This window comes from Mustela putorius, unplaced genomic scaffold, assembly GCF_011764305.1.
Source record: "Mustela putorius furo isolate JIRA1106 unplaced genomic scaffold, ASM1176430v1.1 tig00003853_pilon_pilon_pilon, whole genome shotgun sequence".
In the NCBI taxonomy this organism is placed as follows: Eukaryota; Metazoa; Chordata; class Mammalia; order Carnivora; family Mustelidae; genus Mustela; species Mustela putorius.
This window is the reverse complement of record NW_025422005.1, coordinates 26,258,415-26,278,620: the sequence shown is the minus strand read 5'-3', so window position 1 is coordinate 26,278,620 and position 20,206 is coordinate 26,258,415. Positions and strand designations below refer to the sequence as shown.

Genomic DNA, 20,206 nt, shown 5'->3' with positions numbered 1-20,206 from the left:
CCTCCTTAATTCCCAACACTCCTCTAGCCCATCCTCCACCCACCTCCCTCCATTAACCCTCAGTTTGTTCTCTACTGTTAAGAGTCTCTTATTTTTTTTCTCTCTCCCTCTTTCCCCTTCCCGCCACTCTTATGTTCATCTGTTTTGTTTCTTAAATTCCACATATGAGTGAAGTCATATGGTATTTATCTTTCTCTGGTTGAATTCTTTCACTTAGCATAATACACTGTAGCTCCATCCACACAGTTGAAAATGGCAAGATTTCATTCTTTTGATGGCTGTGTAATATTCCATAGTTTATATATATATATATATACATTTGTGTGTGTGTACACACACACACGTCTTCTTTACTGATTTTTGTCAGTCAGTGGACATTTGGGCTCTCTCCATAGTTTGGCTGTTGTTGACAATGCTGCTGTAAACATTAGGGTCCATGTACACCTTCAGATCTGTATTTTTTTTTTTAATCCTTTGGGTAAATCCCTAGTGATGCATTTGCTAGGTTGTAGGGTAGTTCTATTTTTAACTTTTTGAGGAGCCTCCAAATATTCTCGAGTGGCTGCACCAGTTTGCATTCCCACCAACAGTGCAAGAGGGTTCCTCTTTCTCCACATCCTTGCCAACACCTGTTGTTTCTTGTGTTGTTAATTTTAGCCATTCTGACTGGTGTGAGGTGGTATCTCAGCATGGTTTTGATTTGTATTTCCCTGATGATGAGTGATGTTGAGCATCTTTTCATGTGTCTATTAGCCATCTGGATGTCTTTTTTGGAAAAGTGTCTCTTCATTTCTTCTGCCCATTTCTTAACTGTATTATTTGTTTCTTGGATGTTGAGTTGGTAAGTTTTTATAGATTTTGGATACTAATCCTTGAGCATATTTGTCATTTGCAAATATCTTCTCCTATTCTGTAGGATGCCTTTTAGTTTTGTTGATTGTTTCCTTTGCTGTGCAGAAACTTTTTTTCTTGAAGAAGTCCCAGTAGTTTATTTTTGCTTTTGTTTCCCTTGCCTCTGGCAACATGTCTAGTAAGAAGTTGCTATTATGGCTGGGTGCCTGGGTGGCTCAGATGGTTAAGTGTCTTCCTTCTGCTCAGGTCATAATCCCAGGGTCCTGGGATTGAGCCCCAAGTCAGGCTCCCCGCTCAGCAGAGAGCCTGTTTCTCCTTCTCCTTTTGCTTGCTTCTCCCCCTTCTTGAGCACACGCTCTCTCGCTGGCAAATAAATAAATAAATAAATCTTTAAAAAAAAGTTACTGTGGCCAAGGTCAAAGAGGTTGATGCCTGTGTTCTCCTCTAGGATTTTGATGGTTTCCTGTCTCACGTTTCAGTCTTTCATCCATTTTGAATTTATTTCTGTGTATGGTGTAAGAAAGTGGTCTGGTTTCATTCTTCTGCATGGGGCTGTCCAGTTTTCCCAGCACCATTTGTTGGAGAGATTGCCTTTTTTCCATTGGATATCACTTCCTGCTTTGTCGAAGATCAGTTGGCCATAGAGTTGTGAGTTCTTACTTTATCTCTTGAAGATTGCTATTGCTTTGTTTATGTGTTTGTTGATCCCTGGACTAAATCTGTGAAATCGGTCTTCTTTGCTAAATGTGGCCTCTGATAGATTCACCATTTTTTTTCTTTCTTGTTTTTATTTTTAAGCCTGGTTTCCTAGGGGGTTTGCCCTTGTGTCTGCATAGCATAATGTTCAGCCAGAGCTTGTGTCCCAAAACCTTGAGCCAGAAAGTCTTCTCTCTGCTTATGGTTCTATGTGTGGACTAGGGAGTACAAACTTCAGACTGTTTTTCAGCCTACCCTGGATTTTACTTTTTTCCAGGCTCTCTCTTGTCACTGCTACACATGGACACAAGCTCTACTGGCCAGAGAGGTGTGGGCAGTTCGAGGCCTCTCTGTCTCTGTTGGGCATGCACTCACCTCTGCTCAACCCAGCATATGTGGAACGCTCATCAAATCTTCTCTGGTTATCTCATGTCCTGGAACGCCTCTGTTACATCCCTGCCTAGTCTGCCAGTCCATTTCTTGCCCCAAACAGTGCTGCAATCTCAGCTTTGCCTTGCTGTGTTCCTGTTTTCCCCCTAGTTTTCCCTCTGTCCCCCACCCCCTGTATAGTTCTTGATACCATACAACTATGTTCCAAATTAAGTGAGCCCCTTTTGGCAATGGCAGTAAAGCAGCTGGTTTTCACAGCCTGTCTCACCCTGGCTGAACTATTGCAAGGGATGGAACTGGGAATTTGAGTAATGGGAGCAGCCTCAGGCAAGGACGCCACGGACTCCCGCTGTTCCGTCACTTTCAGGTCTACGCTTCTTTGTTGTATACCTTTGATTGATTTTCAGAGTGATGAAGTGGTTGTCTTTGACAGTTTTGTCAGCTTTATAGCTGCCTTGCCTGTCACTCTGTCATGCGTGAAGTCAGAAGTCTGCAAAGTTCTCCATCAGTCTAATTAACTCTTCAGATATTGCGGCTTCTACGTTCTATCTAGCCTCTCACCTGGAGCTCGTATTAGTTGTATGTGGGACCTTCTTACTCTTTCCTACGTGCATCTTAACCTGTTGTTCATAATTTCCATCTCTTTGCCTCTCTGTGCTGCCTTCTGGGTGAGTTCCTCAGATGTATCATCTGATTTACCAATTTTCTCTTCAGTTGTGTGTCATCTCCTATTTAGCTCATTAACTCTGCTTTTAATTTGACTTTGTTTCAGTTCTAGAAATCTGGTTTGGTTCCTTTTAACTCTTTCTAAGCTTCTTTTCAAAACTTTTATTCTCTCCTTATGTTTTCAGTTTTATCTTTTAAGTTTTAGAAGTTTTAAACATAGTTTATTTTATTTTTTAAAAGCATTTTATTTATTTATTCAGGAGAGACAGAGAGAGAGGGAGGCAGAGACAGAGGGAGAAGCAGGCTCCCCGTGGAACAGGGAGCTTGATGCAGGACTCGATTCCAGGATGCTGGGATCATGACCGGAGCCAAAGGCAGAGGCTTAACCAACCAACTGAGCCACCCAGGTGCCCCAGAAATTTTAAACATAGTTTAAAAGCTAATCTATTTTAGCTAAGGAAACACTTGCTGCAGTAACAGATAAAGCTTGCATTCTCAATGACTTCACTTAATAAAGCTTAGTTTTTGTTTCTATCTCAGTTTGCATTAGTTGTCTATTGCTACACAATCTATTACTCTCAAATGTAGTGTCTTAACACAACAAATACTTATTATCTCAGCATTTCTGTGGGCCAGGAATCTCAGTGCAGCTTGGGTGGATGCCTTCTGGGTCAGGTGACTCACATGGCTTCAGTCAAGGCATTGGCCAGGGCTGTAGTCGTCTCAAGGCTTGACTGGAGGAGTATCTCTTAACTCACTCACTCACATGGCTGTTGGCAGGCCTCGGATGCTCACTGGCTATTGGTCAGGGTCATCAGTTTTTTTGACATGTGGGACTCACCATAGGGCTACTCATAACATAGTAGCTTGCTTCTCCCAGAGCAGACTCTGAGAGAGAGTGTTCAAGGTGGAAGTCATAATCTTTTTGTAATATAATCTCAGAAGTGACAGTCCATGTTCTATTCATTATAGTAAGTCTAGTTCATAGTCAAGATGAGGGCCTACACGAGGGTGTTAATGCCAGGAGGTGGAGATCTTTAGGGGCTGTGTCAGACATAGTGTACCACATGGTCTGGTGTGAACTCATTTTCAGTGGAACTTTCTTTTTTAAAAATTTTTTTATTTATGTGACAGACAGAGATCACAAGTAGGCAGAGAGGCAGGCAGAGGGAGAGGGGGAAGCAGGTTTCCTGCTGAGCAGAGAGCAGGATGTGGGGCTCGATCCCAGGACTCTGGGATCATGACCTGAGCTGAAGGCAGAGGCTTTAACCCACTGAGCCATCCAGGCACCCCTTCAGTGGAACTTTATCTGTGAGAACCTTGAACAGTCTGGGTTAGGAGTGGGTCCCTCAGAAAATATTTTGCAGTTGTTTCTGCTAGACTGTTCTTGGTTTGGGACAATTTCATGTTCATTTTTAATTTACAGGGAGGTGTCTGGGCCGTGTAGGCCCACAGGCCCACAGAGTCCCGTGTCTGTGTGAAGACCAGCTTGTGGGTACAAAAATCTTAGGAGATTAGCCTATTTTTCCCTCCCTCCAATGCTTAGACTACAGACTGGCTTCTTGTCATCAGCCTGTGCTGCTAATTGATTTCTTTTTTTTTTCTTAGTCTACCATTCATGAAAGATTTTCCCTTTCCCACGTTTATGGAGGTTCTCATTCCTAATGCTGTGTTTCATGTGGACCCAACGCCTTCCTCCTACACCCAAGTGGTTGTTAATACCTAAGCCCTTTGGCCCCTCAGACCAGCAAACAGTGCCCCCACCTCCCACCACCGCTGGACTGTTTGCAGTACTGACTCACACAGTTAATATTCTGATTTTCTAGTCTCCTCTTTGCTTTTGTCCCCTGGGGACATATCTTTCTTTCTTGTCAGCTCAGCTATGCATATAAAACATTCCTTATGTTTTATCCAGTATTTCAGAGTGTTTTGAAATGGGAGTGCTTTCCAAGGTTAGCTAGATTATGGCATGGGTAAAGTGTACAGGACACTGTCTAGCCCCCAGAGGACCCCACTGGCTCTAGCACAGGCAGTTTAAAAATTAGACCCAAGCCAAGTATTTTCCTCTATATGTCCCACATTCTTGGAAATGCTTACTGATCCAAAGTCTGGTTTGGACAGAGGCTAATGTTCCCATTTTCTAAGAGGATACTTTGACTTTGACTCTACTGAAAGTGGGTCTGAGGGTAGCAAGTTGGAAGGCAGTGCAGGGATAACAGGAGAATTCACAGCACAATGTTACAGTTTTAAGATCAACATGGGTGCAGTGTTCCTCTGGGAGTCTATACAAGTCTGTGTTTTCCTGGGGTCCTGGTCCCTTGTGGGAACTTCAGAATCTTGTCTTCACCAATAGAGGTGGAAAGGGTGTGGTCCCAGGGAGTTTCTCATCCCCCACCCCCCCTCTGTCTGCTTTGGATGGAGTTGGCCACAGGAATAGCATATGGTTGGGATTTCAAGAGCTTCAGAAATGCTGGGAAGGAGAGGCCTCTCAAAGGTATTGTCAGTGTGATTTAAGAACCTCTTACTACTACTAATAGTCTATTATGTTTATTGAGCATCTGCTATATGTCAGATATTACGCCTAACACTTCACACACAGAAGAGGCTTGGAGATACAGATACAAGCTGCAGAATGAGATTCCTTCCATCTGTGGGATCCAAAATTGAGACCAGAATATTCTCTACTGGGTTTAGATCAACTATCATGTGCCCCAGAAGCAATCCTCTGAGCTGGATTGGTTCTGGTTGGGGAATATCTTGAGCATGACCTAGAAATAGCAGGAGTTAGATCAGCTTCTGAGCTTCAGGAAATACCCAGGCACTGCTAGTTCTTTGTACCCCAGAGGTTCAGAGATAGGAAACTGAGAGGTGGACTTGCAGAGGGTCACGATGAAAGCCATGGCTGCCCCCAGGAGTGTGGCTTGTGCCACACATAGTGCAACTTCACTTCTACAGGATCTTGAATGGATTTTTCCGTGACCTGTGATTTCTCTACACTTGTAATGAAGTTCCATTAGAATGGGGGAGCTGCAGAAAGAAGTCCATACACTCCTTTTTGATATCTGGGCCCACACTGGAACCACTGAATCTGAATTTCCAGTAAATTGTGTCCCTGAGCTTCAAGGTAGCCAAAGTGAAGAGAGGTATATAGTTAGAGAGCCCAGGGTTCAGGTCCTTGGGATGGAGCTTGAGTTAACATAGGTTTAAAAGGTCCCCAGGAGATTCTGATTCAGCCTGGCAAAAGAGCCAGAAAACCTGGCATTTGGTTTCAGTTAATCACTTACAAGCTGGGCATCGTTGTCAACTCATCTGCCCCGTCTGAGCCTTAGTTTGCCCCTTGGTAGAACTGGATGGGAATTTCTACTCAGTTGGGAGTAGAATTTAGTGATATCATGTTATGCTTTGGAGGTGGAGTTATGGAAACATTGAGCTGCATTTTATACGTGGATCAAACCACTACGTTATCTGTTGATTTCACACAAATATGATGTTACGAATCCTTCCTTGGAGATGTCACAAGATGCAGCCAGGTGACATTTGCTATCGCATTTACCGTGTGGATACTGCTGAGGACCTTGTCCGAGACTTCATCCAATGCCCTCTGCACAATCACTTGGTGGGGGGAGGAGATTTCTCTCGGCCTCTGTAACAGGAATGGTTGTGGTTGTAATGAGTGGTGGCCTATTTCCAGGTAGACCCTGAGACCTTCACATGCTGTTGACCAAGGGCTCGGTGTGTACCAGTACCTGCACCAAGTGCCCATGTTTTTCTTTGAGTCCCTTAGGTAGTAGTGCCCCCCATGAAGATGGTACCATTATCATTCCCATTGGGCAGGTGACTCAACAGCCCCAAAGCTTTAAGTAGTTTTCCCAGGCCACACTACTGGGTGGTAGTAGAGCCAACTCTTGAGTCTAGGTTGGTCTCCCTCCATAGGCTCTGCAGACAACCTGCAGGCTATACTCCTTGATGCTTTTGAAGCTCAGGGTCAAGTGTGCTCATATCCTGTGCTCCGGAGGTAGGGCTTCTCCCTGGGACCACCCACCTTTATTTTTCCTTTGTGCCACTTTTCTCGTATAATAGGAAAAGAAGCTGCAAACTCCATAGTACATTTAGTCTTAGTGCAGTGCTGTGGGACATGGTTCCATGAGCAGAGTTTTTGTTTTGCATTTTCCTTAGTTGCTTTAATTTTTTTTTTTACACACCATAGATTCTGTACCACAAAATATCAAGATGAAAACAAGAACCTCATTTCAGCAATGGCTGAACTTGCCTTAGAGGATGAGCGTAGGGAAGGAACCAGCAGGCCAAATCAGAACCCTAGTCAGTGGGAGAAGGCTGGGAACACTTGAAGGTTAATAATTTTTGCTCTATCACTTACCCACTGATTTCTGTGCAGTCCCATGGTATGTGTCTCTATAGGTTGCTGTCAAGCAATTTGGTAATGGAATAGATCATAAATAATAAAATAAAAGGTGACTTTCCCTGCATTTCCCCACCTCCGGATTGGGCTGGAGGGGGACATCCCTGGTCCTCTCCCTCATGATTAGGGGAGAGAAATGTGAGGGGCTGGACTTGGTGAAGAGGAAGATGGGATGGTCCCAGGAGTATAGGAGAGGCACAGACGGAATGGAGGGAGGAGTATTTAAAGGAAAGACTAGACCCTAAGATGAGCCCCAAGGCAGGCCTGGACAGCAGCACACGGCAGTGGTGCCTCCGTCTTTCTTTGCACGGAGCGAGGGTTTCTTTTTGTTCAAAGGCAGAGTCGTCACACTGAGACCATACCTTACTAAGGCAAAGCGCCTCCCAGATACTTGCTTCCATCCCAGCACCCCAGTTAACTCTTCTCCCTACCCCTGTCCCCAGCTCAGCGACGAGCTGAACCAGCAGCTGGAGGCCGTGTGCGGGTCCGTGTTCGGGGAGCTGGAGTCCCAGGCGGTGGATGCCCTGGACCTGCCCGGCTGTTTCCGCATGCGGAGCCACAGCTACCTCCGGGCCATCCAGGCCGGCTGCTCTCAAGACGACGACTGCCTGCCCCTCCTTGCTGCCCCTGCCTCTGTCTCAGGGAGGCCCGGCTCCTGTGAGTGTGCCTTCTCTGCCCCTGGCCCGCCCCTAGCTTGGAGAGCGAGCCGACGTGCTGGTGCGGGCCCAGGCTACAGCTGTGCTGCGTGACCTTGGGCAGCGGGCTGGCCGGTCTGGGCCGGGCGCTGGGGAGAGCGAGCCTCGGCACGTGGAGTCCGCGTGCCTGCTGGGTCCTCCGGCGCCGTGGGTGTGTGTGTGTGTGAGGGGTCGGTCGGTGGGTGGGTGGGCCACAGACACCAGCCGGGCGCGTTTCTCACCCGCTGCGTTTCTGCGTTCACCGCCACAGCCTTCAACTTCAGAAAGGCCCCGTCCCCCATCCCGCCGGGGAGCCAGGCCCCGCCCCGCATCTCCATCACCGCCCAGAGCAGCACCGACTCCGCCCACGAGAGCTTCACGGCGGCCGAGGGCCCCGCCCGGCGCTGCAGCTCCGCGGACGGGCTGGACGGCCCGGCCATGGGCGCGCGCACCCTGGAGTTGGCGCCGGTGCCACCCCGGGCCAGCCCCAAGCCCCCTACACTCATCATCAAGACCATTCCCGGCAGGGAGGAGCTGCGGAGCCTGGCGCGGCAGCGGAAGTGGCGGCCGTCCATAGGGGTGCAGGTATGGAAGCAGGAGGTGGCGAAGCAAGGTCAGGCCCTGGCCTGTGGGGGGCGCGCTGAAGGGGTTGGGGCGGTTTCTCTGAGCTGCACGTAGCCCCCGTGTCTGGCCATCAACAGGACTGTTAAAACCAGTGCCAGCCCCACTCCATTGTCTCTTGTCCTGGAGACATCACCTCCACTGGGGTTGGGGACTGGTGGCCAGTTTGACGCCTCTCACCTCCTGGGTCACTTTTCTTGTTCGGGCAGACTGTCTTGGCAGAAGCTGCCCCCTGGCTTGGGGCTTAGCTTCAGCTCCTCCCCCCCCCCCCCGCCCGCTCCCCCATCGAGGGCTTGTATCCCAGGTCTAGCCCTGGCCACTGACTCTCGCAATCCTGCCGCCAGGTGGAGACGATCTCAGACTCAGACACTGAGAACAGGAGTCGAAGGGAGTTCCATTCCATCGGAGTCCAGGTGGAAGAGGACAAGAGGTAGGTCTGGGTGGGGCCATCTCAGCCTTCCCCGGGGAGAAGAGAGAGGACCGCCTAAGGCCCTCTGCATAAGGTCCAGCCTGCCTGCACGCCCTCTCATTCTGGAGGGGAAACCAAGCCCTTCTGATGGCGAGCAGCCACACAATATCCTCAGACCTGTTACCAGGGCAGTCATCAGACCTAAAGTGAGTTCTCTTTGTATGCACGCCTGTCCCGGCTGCTCTGAGGTGACAGGAGTGGTTGGAGGAAGGGGGAAGTAGGGAGAGGTAACAGGTAGGTGCTGAGCAGGCCTGCAACAACTGTCGTTTATGGGGGATAACAGGATTTTTCCAGTCCCTCGTTGCTTCCTGTGGTGTACAAGTATGTGAGCTCTCAAAGAAACAAATAAACATGGGGCCCCTGGCAAATGTCAGGGGCCCTTGGCAAATGTCACACTCCTCCTCACTGTGCTCCCTCAAGCATTTAACCAGATAGGGGTACCTATTATATGCCTGAGTCTGTGGTGTGCCTGAGATGGTAGAATTACTAGCAGCCACTCTTCTGGCATTACGTGGCCTCCAGAAACATGGTTTCCTTAATTTCCAGCTGAAAAATCAGCATTTTCAGCTCTGGAAGGGTTACTGGGAGGAGGCCCTTGGTCTTTGGCTTCCTGTGGGAAGACACTTGGTCTAATGGCCATGTGGCATTGCCACTGTGGCCCATCTGTCCTCGGGTGGCAGTGTCCCCAGGCCAGTGGCTCTAAGTAGGGTGTCTGTAAGGGTTTCATGGTCATCTGGACATCTGGAAAACTAGACTCCTAGCACCAGCCCCTCATAGGTCTGTTCCCAGTTGCCATCGTTGGGCCTTTTGCCTTCCACTCAAGTTCCCCTAGCTATTTCTGGGAGTCCCTGGGAGTATGGATTGTGTGTGCTCCTGATCAAGTCTTTTTGGGGTTCCCGTGGGCTTCACTATTTTTCTCCATGCATACTCCAGCTCCTTGCAGTTCCGTACGCTCCTGAGGCTGTGAATGCCTCCATCAAACATGAAAATAGTTGCCTTGTTGGCCCTATCATTCCTGAAGGCTAGTGTCCTCCAAACTCTTTTTTTTTTTTTTTTTTAAGATTTATTTACTGAGGCACCTGGGTACTTCAGTCGGTTAAGTGTCCAACTCTCAGTTTCAGTTCAGATCGTGATCTCAGGTTCATGAGATTGAGCCCTGTGTGGGGCTCTGTGATCATCAGTGAGTCTGCCTGGCTCTCTCCCTCCCCTCCTGCCCCTCCCCCATCAAATAAATAAATAAATATAAGTCTTTGAAGATCTTATTTACTTATTTAAGAGAGAGAGAGAATCTTCAAGCAGACTCCTTGCTGAGCCAGGAGCCCTATGCAGGGCTTGAACACATGACCCATGAGATCATGTCCTGAGCTAAAACCAAGAGTCAGATGCTCAACCGACTGAGACACCCAGGCACCCCTCTTTCAAACTCTTAATATCCCACAAAGATCTCAGAAAATTAGCACTTCATGGCAAACGCAATTCACAAGTCCATGACCTGAGTTCTTGTGAGGTGGGGTGGGAGGCATGGAGGGATGTAACTCTGTGTTGAGAACTCTTCTCCCAACTCTGGTGCTGCACCAGGGACCATCAACCAAACCCATTGCCCCCACTTAGTCTCTTATAAGGTTTCTTGGTCCTTCATCCAGTTAGGCCCCTGGGGGTCCAGGGCTTCCTCTTAACAAGCCTGAATCCTGGGAGGAGTGCAGTAGGCATTCTACTGAGATTCAGGCTAAATCAGCAAACTCTGTCATTTGTTCATTCATTCATTCAGAAAAATACTTATTGCGCATCTGTTATATGGCTGTTCCTGTTAAAGGCTCAGGGAAACATCAAAGAAATGAGTCTGTCTCTCATTAGAAGTCATGGTCTAGAAGGGAATCGAGGCAATGAATAAAGGTTTCACAACTAAAAATATGATTATACATTATGTTATAATATGTCATGGGATATTATTATATGTTATGGTAGACTATGAAAGCAGAAAGCTCAGAGAGAAGGGATCTTCTTTAGGGTGAGCGGGTGACATTTAAGCTGAGACTCGAGGATTGACAAGGAACACTTAGGTGGAGGTTGGGGGTGGAAGCGTTGCAGAAAGAGGGAATAGCATATGTGAAGGCGCTAGAGCAGGACAGAATTTGACACGCAGCAGGAACCGAAAGAAGGTTCTGGGGTGGTGTGAAATGGATGGGGCAGCGGTGAGGGAGTGGATCAGAGAAGAGGCAGGCGGTAGGTCGTGCAGAGCACGGGAGTGATAAAGAACTGGAATTTAATTATAACTGATGAGTAGCCATTAAAAGGTGAAAGGAGCATGACAGGATCTAATTTATGTTTACAAAAGATCACTAGCTGCTAAGTGGAGAATGAATTTGAGGGAAATAATAGTGAGTGTGTGGGGAGGCTAGTAAGCAGGAATGTTTCCTGATCCAGAAGAAAGGTGACAGTCTTTTGCATTATGGGGTATCTCTCTTTCTATTGTATTTTATAATTGGGCACTACTGGGGTATGGGAAGATCGTAAAGCTTTATACAGCGATTTTGTATTTAACAACATTGCTGCTGTCTCTTAGTGGGACTCATAGTTTACCCGAAAATCATGATGGGTTTTAGTTAGTCATGTTTTCTGTAAATGAGGATATTTCTGTCTTTTACTTTCTAAATTTAAATTCAATTAATTAACATATCATGTATTAGTGGTTCAGAGGTAGAGGTCAGTGATTCATCAGTCTTATATAATAATACCCAGTTCTCATTACATCACGTGCCCTCCTTAATGTCCATGACCTTGTTACCGGGGTGGGAGGGGTGGGAGACCCCTCTTCCCTCCAGCAATCCTCAGTTTGTTTCCTATGTTTAAGAGTGTTTAAGAGTCTCTTATAGTTTCTCTCCCTCTCTGATTTAGTCTTCTTTTATTTTTTCAAATGAGGATATTTCTTTCTTGAGAGAGAGAGAGAGAGAGAGAGAGAGAGCAAATGCATGAGTCGGGGGAAGGGCAGGAGAGGGAGAGAGAGAATCTTAAGCAGGCTCTGAGCTGGTTGTGACAGGGGTCTTGATCTCATGACCCTGAGATCATGACCTGAGCCGAAATCAAGAGTTAGATGCTTAATTGCCTGAACCACACAGGTGCCACTAGAATGATATTTCTTTTAATATTCTTTTCTTACAATAATGCATTGAATAGGACTTCTAGTTCACCGTTGAGTGGAACAGTCTTGTCCCATTCCTGACATTAGTGGATAACTTCTCAAATCCTATTCATAAGTAAAATGATGTTTGGTACAGATTTTGATGGATACTATTTATCATGTTAAGGATACTATTTATCACATTAAGTTCCTAGCAGGTTAAGAGGTTTCGCTTTTATTTCTTTTTAAACAGAAAACAAGAGTGGCATTTTATTGAATGTTTTTTCAGAATCTACTTAGATGATAATAGATTTTCTCCTTTCGTCTGTAATGTGAATTTTGTTAATAGATTTTCCATGTTGATCTGTTATTTCATTCCTGGGATGAACCCTGCTTGATGCTGTTATCAGTTTGGATGAAGTTTGGCTGGAACAGGACCTCAGTAGTCTCTTCAGTGCGTTTGTCTCTCACTTAGAAAAAAAGAAGAAGCATGGATGTTGAAGTGCAGTGTCAGAATCCAGGCTTTTTCCATCTTGCTGCCCTTTTACTCTGTGTATCATGTCCTGGGAGCTGAAGTTCAGGCTCCAGCCATCCTGTCTGCATTCTGAGAAGTACCAAGGAGGAAGATTTCCTGAAAGTTACACCCTACATTCTCACTTACATGGCACTGGCTGAAACCTCATCTGGTGGTCCCATCTAGCTGCAAGGGAGTCTGTGGCATGGAGTCTTAGTTGGGAAGCAAGGCACAATGAGCAGAGCACATAGCTGAAAATCAGGGTCCTTATGGCTAAAGACAAAGAGAAGAATGGGCATATGGAATTCTAGCAGTTCTTGCCACAGTCTTGCTGTGTTATTTTTTTATATATGTTACTAGAGTTTTGAATAGCCATTACTTTGAGATTTTTGTAATCTGTGTTCATAAGTGATATTAGCTAACGATTTTGCTTTATTGTGGTTATTCAGTTCAGGTATTTAGGGGATGCTGGACTCCTGAAATGAATTTGGTAGCATTCTTTGTGTTTCTGTTCCTTGAAACAATTTGTGTAAATGAAGAATTATCTAGTTCTTAAAGGTTGAGTAAAGGTTGCCTGTAAAACTATCTAGGCCTGATGCCTTTTGGGAATAGGAGGAGCTTTTAGAATTACAGCTTCAGTTTCTTGAGTGGTTATTGACTTGCTCTTGTTTTCCTTTTCTTTTTGAGTCAATTTTGGTGATTTATATTTTTCTAAAAGATGGACCATTTTACAAAAATTGAGTTTTCAAAAATTTTTGGCACAAATATTCTTTCAGTGTTATAGTGTTATAATTTCATATGTTTTATTGTATCTGTAGCTCATGTCCCCTCTTTTCATTCCTAGTACTATATATGTATGTCTTACCTCTATTTCTTAATTAGTCTTGTCTGAGGTTTTATTATTTTATCATTTTAATATATTCTTATTTATTTATGAAAAATTATTTTATTTTTTTAAAGAGAGAGAGTGAGTACATGTGCAAGTGGGTGGGGGGTGGGTAGAGGGAGAGGGAGAAAGAGAATCTTAAGCAGACTCTTTACCTACCATGGAGCCTGTTGTGGGGCTCAGTCTCACCACCCTGAGATCATGACCTGGGGATCATGACCCCAGCTGAAATCAAGAGTCTGGTGCTTAGCTGACTGAGCCACTGAGGCATCACTTAATATATTTTTTAAAGTTATATTTTATCAGTCTTTAAAAACTCGCCTTTGGATTTGGTTGGTGTCTCTATTGTTTCTCTGTCTTTTATCTTTTTCTTTTTCCTACTATCTTTGTCTTTTTTTTTTTTTTAACAGCATCTTGAACACTGTTTCTTATTTTCCACCATGTGTTTTTAAGGCTATAAATTCCCTTTTAACTATACTGCTAAGCTGATAAGTTTTGAGATGCAGTATTTCCATTGTTCAGTTCTAAATAGCTTGTAGCTATTATCATAATTTCCTTTTACACCAAGGAATTATTTTGAAGATTTTTTTTTAAGTTTCCAAATTTTGTTGGGAGGGAGGGTTTGGGAGCTCCCTTTTCACTACTGACTTCTAAATTTGCTGCAGAATACAATGCATTCTGCGTAATATTTTTATTACTTAGAATTTGTTGAGGCTTTTTCTGTTTTTTATATATATATAATATATATATATGATATATAAATATATAATCTCTTTCTCTCTCTCTTATATAGATGGTCAGACTTAATGTATTATATTTTTCAAGTGTTTGAATTTCTTTCTTTTTTTTTTTTTTTTGGATGTTTGATCTGCCAGTTCTGAGAGAGTTGTAAAAAATGTCTCACCATGTGGTGCCTGGGTTGCTCAGTTCATTAAGCGTCTGACTCTTGATTTCGGCTCAGGTCATGATCTCAGGGCTGTGGAGACCCAGAACAGGCTCTGGGCTGGGCATGGTGGGGCCTGCTTAAGATTCTCTCTCTCCCTCTCTGCCCCCACCCCTTTCTCTTAAAAAAAAAAAAAAAGTCTCACTCTGATTGTGGATATGTCATTTCCCCTGGTAATTTTATTAATTTTTTCTTTAGTTTGAAGATACTATTCATAAGTATTCAGGTTTATGATTGTTATATCTTCTTTGTGGGTTGGTTCTTTTACCATAAATAGGCTCCTTTTCATCCTTGCTCTGGGTTTTTGCCTCTAAGTCTATTTTGCTTGATTTTACTAGTATGGCTGCTTTTTTTGGTTAATTTGCCAAAATACCTTTTCCCATTTTTGATTATCATCCTCCCCCATATCCTTATGTTGTAGATCTGTTGCTTGTAAGCCAAATGGAGCTAAAGTTCAGTAGACATATTTAATCTATTTATATATCTCTTTATTACTGATTTATTTGGACTTATTTTTATTATCTCTTTAAAAAGATAATAAAGAGATAATAAATAAAGACTTATTTATATTATCTCTTTAAAAATTTTCTATTTGATATGCTCTTTCTTCGCTTCCTTCAAGTAATCTCTATGTCCAACATGGGGCTTGAACTCACCATTCCAAGATCAAGAGTCACATGCTTCACCAACTGAGCCAGTCAAGGGTCTGGTCATGGGTTTTCTTTGCTTTCCTCCTCCCTTACTTTTCTGTCTTCTATTGAACTGATCAAAATTACTTTATTTCTCTTTGTCCTCCTCCTGGTTTGGAAGCTTACATTTTCTATCGTGAACTTCCTCAAAATTTTAGCAAATGTACTTAATTTAATGTTTTTCTAATAAAGTCTAAAATTAGTGAGTATATCTGTCCTTCGTAGGCAAACGCCAAGAGCCTTGGAACACTTTAATTTCCTTCTTAACTTCCTCCTCCTATCTCTCATGTTGTATTTGTCTAGTATTTGGATTATACCTCTTTAAAAAAACAAAACAAAACTGCTAAATCAGTTGTTTTTATATCTTTTATGGTTTAATGGTTTAGATTTACAAACATGTCTTAACAATTTATGTGTTCACTATTACTTGTCACTGCCCACTCCTTCCTCATGGGTTCTGTGTTTTTTAAAGTACTGCTTGAGCCTGGGACCAGTTTTAGAGTTCCTGTCTCAGCTTGAGGTTTCTGCATGTCAGTGGTGGTACTCATTGGAACCCACACCCACACACAAAGCAGCCTTAATGTTCTTATTCTCAGCATCCTACTTCCTGGCCACATTCCTGGAGCATGACCCGAGTCCACGTTGTGAGTGAAATTGACCCTTCTTGGCTGCTGGCTTTATGCACAGGGTCTCCTTCCAGCGTCCCTGGATGCATGGATTTGGGGGCTCTCCTCATCCTCTGCGCACTACCATCTAACATATGTCTGGCCCAATATTCCTATGGCTCACTTGGCTTAGATTCCTGCTCACGTCTTAGGTTTTGATTTTCCTTTTTGTCTCTAGTACCTGAAGATATTTCTCTTCCTATATTCAAGTGTGGCCTTATAGCAGAAACACCTTTTGACTTCATTTTATCTGGCATTTCTGTGTGTTTGCGGGTGTGTGTGTGTGTGAGTGGGAGTTTCTTAAGTTAGCTCAGTCTACTGTACTGATCAGTTGTCTGGACCAGGCTGATAGCTGCAGATACAGAGAGAAGCGGACCAATTTGAGAAGCATTTTGGAGCAAAGTCACAGAAGGGTGGAGACAGGCAGAGAGTGAGGTCTTCCTTGCTCCTGTGTAGGTATTTGTGAGGTCTTGGTGGAGTGAACTGGGGAGGGGCATGTCTGAAGAACTGAATTGCCCGGCACAGGTGATCATACTGGGAAACCAAGGGGGTGACAGGTGGGTAGAGGAGAAATCTGGCACGTGTCTCTGGCCAGGCTCCCTTGCCTGTCTGCTGCAGGCATCCTAGTTATACACCTGCACTGTCCTTTCTGTCCCTTATGTCCCTGGCACTTTAAGTCTGACTTACCACACACCATGCCCCAAATGGTACATAAAAGCGAGCCATGACTACCAGCAGCCTCTCTAGGCAAATATCCAGGAGCCCCCACCTGCCGCCGCCCCATTTTCTTGGACTTTCTTATCCTGACTCCCGTCTCACTGCTCTCCGGATCTGTTGTCTGTCTCTGCACATGGGGTTTTAGAAATTGCTGGGGAGTGGGCGCCTGGTGGCTCAGTTGTTAGGTGTCTGCCTTTGGTTAAGGTTGTGATCCCAGAGTTCTGGGATCGAGCCCCACATTGGGCTCTCTGCTCGGTGGGGAACATGCTTCTCCCTCTCCCACTCCCTCTGCTGTGTTCCTTCTCTTGCTGTGTCTCTCTCTCTGTTAAATAAATAAATAAAACCCTAAAAGGAAAAAAAAGAAATTGCCGGGGAGGAAAGATCTCTCCTTTTCTACCTTTCAGTATGTTCCCTGCCAGCCTGTTGGGTGAAGAATTCAGATTTATTGCTCCTGATAACTGTCTTTGGTGGGTTTTTGCAGCTGCCCCACCATCAGTGGTAACTTGGTTTGGAAATACACAGGGGTGGGTGTTGGTGCTTTTTTACTTCCATCTCTGCTGCACTCCCACCAAAGATTCATTTGCCCACAGATATTTATTGGGTCCCTATTATTTGTCAGGTACTTTGCTGGGCTCTGTGGATACAAAGGTACGTGGAACTAGGGGCGCCTGGGTTGCTCAGTGGGCTAGCCTCTGCCTTCGGTTCAGGTCATGATCTCAGGGTCCTGGGATCTAGCCCCACATTGGGCTCTCTGCTCAGCAAGGAGCCTACTCCCTGGGCCCCTGTCTGCCTCTCTTCCTACTTATGATCTCTGTCTGTCAAGTAAATAAAAAAAAATCTTTAAAACAAAAAACAAACAAACAAAACCCAAAAAACAAAGGTACGTGGAACCAGACAGCACTTGCCCTGTAAAGCATACTGCCATGTTAATCTGAGGAGCTCATAAATGGTGTAGAAGTATGTCTTGGGTGGTGCTACAAAGGAGAGGTTTGTGCACAGTGAGGGTGTATCACAGGGGACTTTGACCTATCAGAGGGGTTTGGTGTGACTTCCCTGAGGAAGTGACATTTGGGCAAAGATCTCCGTGAACAATTAATGCAATCTAACAAGGTGAACAAAAATTAACTAGGTGGAAGTGGGAGATAAGAGTGTTGCAGGTGGAGGGAATAGCATGTGCTAAGGCTAATAGCATGTGGGAGGGAGCATACTTGAGGAACAGTTATCAGCACTGTCACATCCTACAGCATCTGTCTATGTAGACCCAGCATTTTATTCTAACTCTGGGTCAGAATAAAAGAATGCACAAAATATCCTTGCTAAACATTAGAAGACTATTCCTGGGGTCCTTGACGAACATAGAAACCATGTCGTTTTTGCCTCAAACTCTTAACTATAGGGATTCCCTTGTATCTTTTACCTCTAGAGCCTTCCTATTAAGACCTTATCTTAAATTCCATATTTAGCAAAAACAAACAAATTAAGCAAACACCAGAATGCTCAGTTAAATTTGGGTATTAGATATGAATGTTGAAAAATTTTTTTGTAAGTAGTTCCCAAGTATTGCATGAAATATGCTAAAAAATTGTTATTTACCTGAAATTCAAATTTAAAAGGGAGTCCTGTATTTTATCTAGCAACCCTACTTATAACCAATTAAGCCCAAACAGGGCCAGCAGGAGAACTCTATGTAGGAAGGCCACCCTCTTCCTATCACTTTTTCCTTAGCATCATGATAATTTCTGGCTTTGGGCTGAAAGAAAAGGGCCCCTTGAGGCCCGGGAAGGAAGCTTCCATCCTCATGAATATTTTTTTAAAATATTTTATTTATTTGTCAGAGAGAAAGGGAGAGAGAGAGAGAGAGAGTGCGTGCGCACACAAGGGGGGGGGGCAGGAGGGTGGCAGGCAGAGGGAGAAGCAGGCTCCCTGCTGAGCAAGGACGAAAGTCCCTACTTGCAAGGATGCAAGTCCCTCAGGGCATCATGACCTGAGCCACAGGTAGACGCTGGACTGACTGAGCCACCCAGGCGCCCCTTCACGAGTTTGTACTCCCAGAACAGTCATGTGAAAGCAATGCACTGTGGACTGACCACAAGCCGTGGGTGTGGATACTGCCTCCATTCCTCAGACTTCTACTGAAGGACAGTTCCTGACTCACTCACTCTTCCTAAATCTCCCACCCTGACCCCATCTTGGCATCACTCTCACAGCCCCCAGACTGGGGTGACAGACTCAGGACTTGATTGATTGATCATATGTTTAAACCCTTAGATGCTTTCTCATGTAGTACTCAGCTAGTACAATGGCTGTGCCTTGCTGCAGTGCTACCGCCCTTCCCCCTCCCTGCCCAGTGCCTCCTCCCTCCTCCCTGCCAGCTTGCTGCCAAATACTCCTGGTAAAGCCTTTTGACAACTCCTGGATGTGGAACATTCTCTGGACACTGTGTCTCTTGGGATAAACCAGTTTTTTCCCAGAGCCCTTTGTGTTATCCCTTAGAGAATCACAGTAGAAATATCATCCTGAAATAACCAGATAAGAACTTCCAGAATCATCAGGAATGTGATCATTGTCACCCCCAAAGAGCTCGAAGGCGGGCGGGGGGGGGACCTCCTCAACCTTGTTAAAAAGCTCGGGGAGAAAATATTGTGACAGGCCTTGTTGTGAATTAGTGATGACTCACCACGGAGGCCGGTTTCTGTCCTGTGTTTACAGCTGTTGGGAAGACCACAGCAAATACTGCCAAATCCAGAACTAGATAGGGACACAAGCTCTGGACTTCACTACCCTGAAAATTCATCTGATATCATTAGGATTAGATTTGGCTGTGAGTTACAGAAAGCTCCCAAATAAACAGAAGTTTATTTCTCTCCTGCTTAGAAGTCCAGAGATTCATTTAGAGCTGGTAGGTGCTGTGCAGTGTCAGGACCCAGCTTCCTTCTATCTTGTTCCTTCTCCATCCTCAGCACTTGGCTTCCAACTCATATTCCCAGATGGCTGCTTGAGTCCAGCCATCGTGTCTGCATTCTGGTCAGCAGGGAGGAGGAAGGAACAAAAAATGGCACATTTGCCTTTTAAGAACGTTTCCTGGAAGTTGCACATACCCTTCTGTTTATAACCTGTGAGCGAGGACTTAGCCATATGGCTATACCAGGGAAACTGGTAACAGAGTCATTACTCGAAGTGGCCATGTGTCCAGCTTCAAACTGTGGGATCCTATTACTGAGGAAAAAAGGGAGAAGGGATATTGGGGGATGAGTAGTGGTCTCTACCATCCTTCCTTCCAGCCAGCCAGTCCCACCAACCAGCTCACCAACCGACCCCCCCACCCCCATCAACCAACCACTCAGCCAACATTTATGTGAGGAATGGCTCTATTTATAAGGGAGACAAATGCAAATTACTAACTATAATACAGTGTGCTTTGGAGTATAAAAGAGGTTTTATTCCGAAAGCTGTGTGAGAACAGATGGAAGTGATCAGCGGCAATCACAATAATTAATAACCACAGTGCCCTCGTTGGGTTCCCAGTGCTACATTCCCATCATTGTGTTTGTCCAGCCCCCTTTCTTTTCAGGGAGAGCTACGAACCTCCGGGCCTTTCCATATAATAGCTAACATTTACAATGGATAGGCCAGGTGCCGGTCTCCATTCTTTACAATATATTATCTCATGAGAATTCTGTGATCATTCTCCTGGGTAGACAAGGAAACCAAGGCACAAGCCGTGGAGCTGAGTTTTCACTCCAGGCAGTGCCTGTGCTTAGCTACTTTGCGGGGCGACTTCCCACCAAGCTGCTCATTCTCATTTTTCCCCTGATCCTCCCCCACCCCCACATCTCCGGCAGACCACACCTCCCCACTCACTTCACTGTAATGGTTGGGGTCATCC

General features: G+C 45.1%; 1 protein-coding gene across 1 annotated transcript in view; it reads left to right on the top strand.

Moving 5' to 3' along the window:
• DLGAP3 (DLG associated protein 3) overlaps positions 1-20,206 on the top strand; it is a 41,621-nt gene that overhangs the window by 13,731 nt on the left and 7,684 nt on the right. Inside the window, 3 exon segments of the mRNA XM_004740835.3 lie at positions 7,468-7,681; positions 7,970-8,283; positions 8,664-8,749. Coding sequence (XP_004740892.2) covers positions 7,468-7,681; positions 7,970-8,283; positions 8,664-8,749 — 614 coding nt within the window.